Consider the following 9,645-nt stretch of genomic DNA (forward strand, 5'->3'; position numbering starts at 1 on the left):
AGCTGCTCCCCTAAAGTGGTGTGAAAACAACTTTAGCAATGTGGGGGGTGTATAATTGATAAATTCTAACGTGAGACAATATGTTAACTATAAGGTCAACAATGCAATAGTGCAAGTGCTTAAATGATAACAACGACAAAAAATAAGTGCAAACAAGTCCAAAAAATGCAGCAATGGTCACTAAATGATAAGCAACTGGTAAGTCCATGCATCAAATGGTTAACTTGAGAGTAGACACCATCACCACGGAACAGATATCAAACTGGCGACTCCCTGTGAGAGGTAGAGGTAAGTGCCTACTTACCAGACCACCACGCTTGATTCCTTAGCGCCAAGGTCTCGGCACTTGCACAAGTAAGCGGCCATTTGGCTTTTGTTTTTAATCTGTTTTACAATAAATCGCGGAACTTCACTATGGCCCTTTCTTCTTCATTTTATCCATGGTAATTTCTTCTGTTGGAGTCCATTTCTGGCCAGTCCTATCCAGGTACCAGTACAGACCTTAGGCCACCAACTGTACTAAAGCTCCACCTGATCCTTTTTTAAAACAAAGGGTCATGGTGGTCTGGCAAGTAGGCACTTACCTCTACCTTTCTTCGGGTGTCGCCAGTTTGATATCTGTTCCGTGGTGATGGTGTCTACTCTCAAGTTAACCATTTGATGCATGGACTTACCAATTGCTTATCATTTAGAGACCATTGCTGCATTTTTTTGGACCTGTTTGCACCTATTTTTTGACATTGTTATCATTTAAGCACTTGCACTTTAAATCACTATTACATTGTTGACCTTATAGTTAACATATTGTCTCACGTTAGAATTTATTTATCACTAATTCGCGCCCCCTTATACACCGCCCAATTTGAGTTGCTACCCTGGAGCATATATGCTGATGAGGAAATAAGAGGATCAGTGTAACCAGCCAGGCAACATTTTCAAAAGGTGAGGTTGACAAGTGTAGCCTCCACGTTTCTGTCATCAGAAAACATTGAAGTCTTTTTTCCCTACTTTATTATCTTGGATTAGCTACCCTGATTTATTCTCTAGTTTTTTGCTAGTGACCTTAGGTGGTGGACCTGTTCTCTGGAGAAGAAAATCTCTCTGGAGAGAATTTTTTTTTTTTTTCTTTTGACATGTATATCAGGATCTGACTGCTTATTTTCCTGAGCTATTTAGCAGTTTCTGGGTCAGAACCCTTCAGAATTACCACCGGGACCATGTCCAGACCCCACTGTGTGGGGCTGTCATGTGATGTTTGCTTCAGGCACTGGATCCTGTGTTGAAGCTCACCTTGGCATGAAGTACACCATGTGTAGTTAGCCACAGGGAGCTATACGGCAGCCAGGGCCGTGGTTTATTTATGTGGTTCCAAAACCCCAAAGACCCTTTTGCGGGAGATGTCCACTGCGATGGGTAAATTTTAAAATTGCTGTTCTTTCTCTTACTATGTAGACTTTGCCTCAGATGCATGAGGTAGTTGCACCGCTGAAAATCCACTCCACACAATGCTGCACTTCTGCTAACATCCACTAATGAGACACAGGCACAGGAACACAGTCAGCACCTGGGTTATATTGGACTATCTTTGGTCTATCTTCTATATTTGGACACGCAAAACCCCTGCATTTTACCATCCTCAAGCTACAGCCTTGTGTCAAATGCTCTCTACTGTAGACACAAATATTGATGCATGCCATTCGACATTAAATGCCTGTTTGGGGAATCCCTCTATAAATTCATCAAGAAAATCACTGGGGAAAGGTGCTACTACCCCACCAAAAGCCTACGTTTCCAACTATTACTGATCAATGAAAGGGATTGTTTTGCTCTCCACAAGCGCCAGCCTCAAAGCCAAGGCTTAACACTTCCTTTCGTGGCAAGCCTTAAGCCTCGTAGACACGGTCCGATTGTTGGACGACCAAGCTTCTGTTTTTTGTCAAAAGGGCATGTGTTTGTATTTCTCCATGCTAAGTTATATGGTGAACAGTTCCTTCTCATGGCTTTTTACATACCTTCTCCCTTTAGCGCCACTGTGGTTCTGGAGGGCTTTGCCTTCATGTCTCGTAACCCCACAGTACCGGCAATATGGTTGGGCGATTTCAACACTACACTATGCCCGGCCCTCGATAGACTGCAAACGGCACAGATATCGGGCATTAGCGCTGATGCGACTAAATTCTCTAGACTCCTCTTCACCTTGTAGACACATGGAGGCACAACTTCCCACATACCCGAGCATACTCCTGCTTCTCCTCTACACACATCTCTATGTCCCGAATAGATTTTATTCTTGTGTCCCACACCCTGACACCACGGATCCTGGAAACTGCGTTTTGCCCCAGGTTACTGTCTGACCACAGTCCATATTGGATCACCCCCATGGAAACTGAATCCATTCTGGCTCACTGCTTCCGGAGGATGATGAGCTCATCGCCCAATGGAGGCAGTATTTTTTGGAAAACTATCGCACGGCCTCTATAGCTGCAATCTGGGATTCATTCAAAGTATACGCCCGTAATACCCTGATCTCACACATAAATAAAATCAAGACGGACTTCGCTGGTGCATTTGACAGGGCAGTGTCGGGGCTAGTCTCTACTGAACGAGAATATGCTGCCAATCCCACCCCGGCAACAGCCTTTCAGCTTAAAATGCAGACTAGAGTGGTAACCCAACTACAGTATACGAAGGCTCGTCAAAAGCTCTTCTTTACTAAACAGAAACTCTTTGACTACGGAGAAAAGGCAGGCAAGCTCCTAGCGTGCCTAGTGCATAGTGAAGATAAACCCCCAGTTGTCATCACCCTCCATGGGCCGGGGGGTAGACGGGTCACGGACCCACGTAGCGTAACCTCTGAGTTCAGGGAATTTTTTGCGGACTTATATAAAACGACAGTGACTGACCCGACAGACTTGCAGACTGCTTTCCTCCACAGCATCACCTTCCCCCAACTGACGAATCAGGTAGACTCGCTTGAGGCACCCCTTACCACAAAAGAAATAGATGCTGCGATCGCCAGTTTCGCTAGATCCAAATCCCGGGCTCCGATGGTCTCCCTGTTGAGTTTTACTTACAATTTGGTGAACGACTAACTCCCAAGCTGCTTGCATTATTTAATCACTTATTTGAAACCTTCACTCTGCCCTCCTCTATGCGGGAGGCGACGATAGTCCTTATCCCCAAACCTGGGAAGGACCCGGGCTACCCCGAATCCTATCGTCCCATCTCTCTTTTGCAAGTGGATATAAAAATACTAGCCAAGGTGCTGTCCCTCAGATTAAACCAAGTCATTCTGTCCCTTATACATGCGGTTCAGGCAGGTTTCATGCCGGGCCTCAACACTTCTTTTAATCTACATAAACTATACATCAATCTCCAAGCTACACATGCAGAAGTTGGGTCACGGGTGGTGGTGACGCTAGACACAGCAAAGGCGTTTGATTCGGTGGAGTGGGGATATTTCTGGAGCTGCTTGGAGGGATATGGCTTTGGACCACGGTTCATCAGGTGGGTCCAACTGCTGTATCGGGAACCCGTGGCCAGGGTGGTGGCTAATGGCTGGCCGTCTCGAATGTTTGACCTCAGTAGAGGCACGAGACAGGGCTGCCCTCTTTCACCACTGCTGTATGCCCTGGCCACGGAGCCCTTGGCCATGTCCATCCGAGCTAATCCGGAGATCAGGGGACTGAGTTCTGGCCCTTTGACTGAAAAGATTAGCATGTATGCAGACGACACAGTTATATCTGGCGGACTAGAGCCCCTCGCTACACAAGGCTCTCCAGACAATTGAACGGTTTTGGACTTTTCCTGGGCTAAAAATCAACTGGGGAAAATCCCAAGTTCTTCCACTCGACAGCTTCCCACCGACTGAATTTCAAGACCGTTTGCCATTACAACGAGTCAGTACCATAAAATACTTAGGGATAAGCGTATCCAGAACACCGGCGTATTATATACACTTAAATTTAGATCCATTAATTTCTCATGTTAAGTCCAAACTACGAACCTGGGCCCGTCTGCCACTAGGGGTCTGGGGCCGGGTTAACCTCATCAAAATGGTCCTCCTACCCAAGATACTCTATGTTCTCTGGCACTCCCCGGTGTACTTACCCCTGAAACACTTTAAATCTCTTGAGGCTCTTCTCAAACCATTCGTATGGGGAAACGGACACAAGGTAGCTTGGCAGGTGCTTAAAAACCCCACAGATCTGGGGGGCACCGCCCTCCCTGACTTTAATCTGTACTATATTGCATCACAATTATCCCAACTGTACCATATTGACAAGACGCATAAGCAACGGTTTCTTCAGCTGCTCTGCCCAAGGTTGGCTCTGACTTAATCTACGCGCTGGCGATGGGCTCTAGTGGTGCAGGGCAGGGGGACGACAGCCAAGCTCGGATACCAACCTATAACGATTACACCCCATTATGGCATAATAAAACTCTGACAGAATTTCTACAACTGCCTGATGTGGACCTCTGGTCTAACCATGGTATTCTCTACATGCACCAACTGTTTGCTGACGGAACCCTCAAAACTTTCCCCACGCTTAGCAAAGAATTCTCAATCCACGGGTACATGCTCTTTCGATTCTTGCAGGTGAGACACGTGGCCCGGGCTCAGTTTTTGGAGTCCACAACGCAGGCTGCCCCTAATCCACTCATGGCCATAATCAAAAGTACTGACCCCCGCAAACTAACATCGGCCTTCTACAGTATGCTTACTACCCCTGTTTCCACCAACTTGGCATATAAGCTCAAACCTAGATGGGAAAGGGTGATAGGCCCCTTGGAGGATGAGGAATGGGAGAAGGCTCTAGAATCCTGCAAGGCTGTCTCACCCAAGCTCTCCGACAGATTGACTCAAATTTACATTATCCATCAGGCATATCTCACCCCCCTTCGGGTTGCCAGATATAGAAACACCCATTCTACCCTTTGTCAGATGTGTGGGAGGGAGGTGGGTACGTTCTTTCAATTACTGTGGTCGTGTCCCAAGATACAGGGCCTGTGGGCGCAAGTAGTAACTTTCCTACACGATCACATGGGTTCTCCGGTCACACTAGACCCGAAACCATGCATACTCGGGGTGTTCCCAGATAACATAGACAAATACACAAAGACGTTCTTGCATGAGACCTTGTTCTCGGTGCGGAAGGTAATTGCCCGACAGTGAATGCGGCCCGTGCCCCCTGGGTTGGTGGAGTGGAAGGTGGAGGTCAATAATAGTTTACCGTATAAAAAGGTTATATACATTAACAGGGAATGTTCAATCAAATATGACAAAATATGGAATGGTTGGTTACAAGACTCTGATTCTTGCACGTAGGGCACTTTTGGTCTGTATTACCCGAAGAGTGGCTCGCCCCTAGTTGGGTGTACTGTTACAGGTCAGGGCGACCCCCACGGTTGGCTCCAGATACTGCTCTGTCGTCTTCTGTTATTTTTTATTCTTGTTTTCATAGGTTTCTTATTCATGATGCCAGCCTTGAACTGTCTGTATTCTGATTGCTGCACACCCTCATGTTATCAGTTACACTGTGATTGTATGTAATGACATGTATGCACCTTTTGTTATAATAAATTTGTTTAAAAAAAAAAAGGCCATGTGTTAGGATCTTGTCTTGCATACTAATGGTACGCAAATTGTCGTTTGACAAACACGAACATAGTAATGTACTATGAGTGTATAAATAGGAAGTTAATTTCCCAAGCACCACCCTCTGGGCCCCTTCTGCTAATTTTGTGTTAGAAGTTTGGTGAACATTGATTTGCAGATCATACAAAACAAATGCCTTTTAAAATACGTTTGGCATAACTACATGCAAAGCAGCTTCATTATTATATATTAAAGTTCCTTCAATAACTGTGTGCAAGTGTACCCAGAAGAATTATTGCTGTCTTGCTGGCTCAAGACCAGGGTGGTCGCACCAAATATTTAATTTTGATTTCTCTTCTGTTCATTTACTTTTCATTTTTTTAATTGATAACAAATAAACAAACTCTTTGATTTCTGAAAGTAATCTTAATTTACATCATTGTTTTCACACCTGCCTAAAACTTTTGCACAGTAGTGTATATTTCCTATTTTCAACATCCTGGGTTTAACTTTGCATCTCCACTTTGTGCTGTCTATACTTTAGAGACATTCCATTGGAAGATCTCACTTGTAAGGTTACCTTTCTGATTTTTGTCTGTTAGCCAAGTTAACATCTTTCTTGTTTTGCACATACACAAGGTAGTCTTGAGATGTAAGCACTTTTTTTTTTTACCCAAGGTGGGCCCCTGCTTCCACCTCAGTAAGGACATTCTCTGATTCCCCTGGTCTTTCTCCAAAACATGACAACTTTTGTACGCTGTCTGGATGTGCTCATGGCTGTTATGATCTTCCTAGCAGCCACAGCCTCTGTTCACAAAACGGTCCCTCTTTGTTCTACTTTTAGAGGGCTTTCTGCGCCACCATTGCCAGATGGATCAGACTACATATTTCAAGGGCCTATGCCCTTAAGGAAAGGGTTCCTTCTTTCCACCAAGGTTGTTGGTGTCTTGGACTTTCAGCATCAAGCATCTGTACCCCAGATTTGCAAGGCCACCACCTGGTCCTCTGTATTCACATTTCCAAAATCCCAATTAGGTGGACGTTTAGGCCTTGGCTGATGCCAACTCCATCTGCAAGGTGCTTCAAGCTGTTATCTGAGAGTTTTTGGGTTCTTTAACCATTATTTTTTTCTTTTGGCCTTGTTGGCAATTATGTTATGTTAAATAAAGGAATATATTATATACATCAAGTGTCAATACAAATCCACAGCGCTATGAGAATATATTAATATTCAAATCTAAATATATATATGTGTACAATGTGATATCACAATCATAAGTGAATAAACTCATAAAATTGTAAACATGCAAATTGGGTGAAAAAAAGTCTGTGATGTTACAAAAAAGACGTGAAGTATTAAGAGGAAAGTTCATATAACTTCAATATAATTGATCCACTCTTCCAGGGCTTCCACCACACCTCAGTGTTCAGTGCTCCAATCCCCCCTCACAGTGGACACTCACCACAATACTATGCCTCCCACTCTCGTGTTTGGCTAACGAGCTTGTAATCAAAATAGCTCCGATGTGTCACCAATATATGAATTCCAGTATTAGATTCACAGATGTTCCAAATTGCAATGCAAAAAAAGAGAAGGTGCACACAATAGTGTAAAAACGTAAGACCAGTTTAATTAAAACACTCAAATAAACCTCCAAAAATTGCACTCACAAACAAAATCAAATGCAAAACTTTGTGTAATAGCAGATCGCTGCACACTTCAAATCCTTAACTGAAGATAACAGTGGTCACGGCGGACCCTCGATCAACTGGACACTCTCACCGCAATCCTTGGCACAGCACACCACTCAAATGATAACTTTTTAGCTCGAAAATCCAAAGCTGCCAGGAGATGGCTGCAAATAGTCCTAGATGTAACTTGGAACTTTAGACATGGATTAGGCCACGCCCCGACATGTTTCGACTTCCTGTCTTATTCATGGGTGATGAATTTTTTTAAATTGTCACTCTATCTTTGTTTAGAGTGCAAAAAATCAATTTGTGGGGAAAAAAAGGACGCCAATTTTGTTTGTGAGCCACGTCGCACACAATTGTCAGTTAAAGCGACGTATCGCAAAAAGGGGCCAAGTCCTTTACCTGCATAATGGTCTGGGTCTTAAGTGGTTAAACAGAAAAAAAAACTAGAATCCCATGGAGTGGATGGGCATATGTGAGTGTATGTAGCTATGCCCCCTTCTTTCCTCATATTAGAAGCTTTTGTAGCATGAAGTGGTAGCCCTTGGTGTGATCTGGAATTGTTCTGGTGAAGATGCACACACCTTTTTATACAGTCTTTAGCACTTCTTCTTTTTCTTTTTTTTCGCTCTCCTTTATTTGCTTTGAACAAAGTATATAGTATACCCAACAGTTTCAATCGTAACCACAGAAACCACACACAAAGCAGTAGATCTGCACTAGTAATCAGTACAACTCCTCCAAAAATCGTGTTCTAGACATTCATCACAAAAAATACATCAGTATGGGATATACAATTTAAGTATTTTTATAACCGTAACCTGTCCCCTGAAGGTGCATTTGGACTCTTCATGATCATGGGAATCATTACCCTAGATCAGTGATGGCGAACCTTGGCACCCCATATGTTTTGGAACTACATTTCCCATGATGCTCATGCACTCTGCAGTGTAGTTGAGCTTAATGGGAAATGTAGTTCTGATCTGGGGTGCCAAGGTTCGTCATCACTGCCCTAGATGAACATGGTACTCTATCTGTAAAGACACATGTCAAGGGTGTTAACTTTAGCACTTCTTTAAATGCACATTATTTTGTATTTGTTTTTTAGAGAGCTAATGTGCTAAAAAATGTAATAAAGTACAGGACTTGATACAGGTTATAGATCAATTGTTTGTGCTCTTATGTTATGATACTAATATTTTTCCTACTTTTGTCTTTTTAGGCCAGCAGCTGATGCTCACAGCAGGTCCTGCTGGTGTAGTGCCACCTCAACCAGCCTTCCCTTATGGATATACAGCTCCACCAACGTTCACTCAGCCACCCCCTTCGGTCTCTCCTGGCTATGGTTATAACATGTAACCTCCTGCAGTCTCCTGACCCTATCACTACATACACCTGGAGGGCTACTGTAGCCTTTTCTTCCAGGAGCTGACTGTAGTTCATCTTGGACACCTTTTATTTATTACATTTGCTCTTACTGACTTGGAAATACAGCTTTTCAGCCATTCACTACCACAATTTATTAAAAAAAAAAAAAATTCTTTGGATGAGAATGGCCTAGATCCATATTTTCATGACTATTATACATGCTAACCAAGCAGTCATTCTGTACTGTATACTGCTGTACACAAAACATGGCAGCTGAATATCCATGTGCGAACACTTCCTGCCTCATTAGTCCACCTTAAGTGGTTGCCATTGACAGGCATGCCATATATTTTCTTCTGTCTGCTGAAATAGCAGCAGGTGTCACATCTGAGATATCTTTTCTTCACTAACACACAAGATGGCATACAGCACCCTATTTGCCACCTCTGTGCCGTGTTATTGGGGGGTTGAACTCGGCACTGGTACGCAGCCGAATTGGTTTTTAACATAGAATGAAACACTGTTTAGTGAACGTACTCCAATATGTTTAAAGCTTGTACAGTTAGCCATTTTCTTAGACTGGCATTGCTTGTGTTGCCTGTTACAATACTCGTAATATTAAATACAGTAAACCTACAAACATATTGAAGTCTTATCCAGCATGTGTTTCTTTGACTAGACTGTTTTCTTAGAAGTGATTAACATTCTTTCTGTACTACCTACTCTGCAGCAATATTAGAAGTGTCCGGATTCATCATCTTGTGTTTTTGATTTTTCAGTATTTTTTATGTTAAAGCACCAGGGGGCGGTATACTCTTTGCACCACATTTCTTGCAAAATGTGTAGCTTCTGTTTATTCTTTCAAATGAGTGTGTATTCAAAGTCCTCTATTGTAGCTATAGGATGTATGTACAGGGCATATGGGAGAATAAGCAGTCTGCTTCAGTAAAGCAGAACTCGGGGGGGGGGGTTCCCATAGAATG

General features: G+C 43.3%; 1 protein-coding gene across 2 annotated transcripts in view; it reads left to right on the forward strand.

Annotated features, from left to right (window-relative positions):
• CLTCL1 (clathrin heavy chain like 1) overlaps positions 1–9,306 on the forward strand; it is a 170,632-nt gene extending 161,326 nt beyond the window's left edge. For both annotated transcript variants that reach the window (XM_040348535.1, XM_040348543.1), the window contains one exon: positions 8,517–9,306. In XM_040348535.1, the coding sequence (XP_040204469.1) occupies positions 8,517–8,653 (137 nt within the window). In that variant the 3' untranslated portion in view covers positions 8,654–9,306. The remainder of the gene's footprint in view (positions 1–8,516) is intronic.
• The last annotated feature ends 339 nt before the right edge of the window (positions 9,307–9,645 follow it).

The sequence above is a fragment of the Rana temporaria genome, chromosome 1, assembly GCF_905171775.1.
Source record: "Rana temporaria chromosome 1, aRanTem1.1, whole genome shotgun sequence".
Classification (NCBI taxonomy): domain Eukaryota; kingdom Metazoa; phylum Chordata; class Amphibia; order Anura; family Ranidae; genus Rana; species Rana temporaria.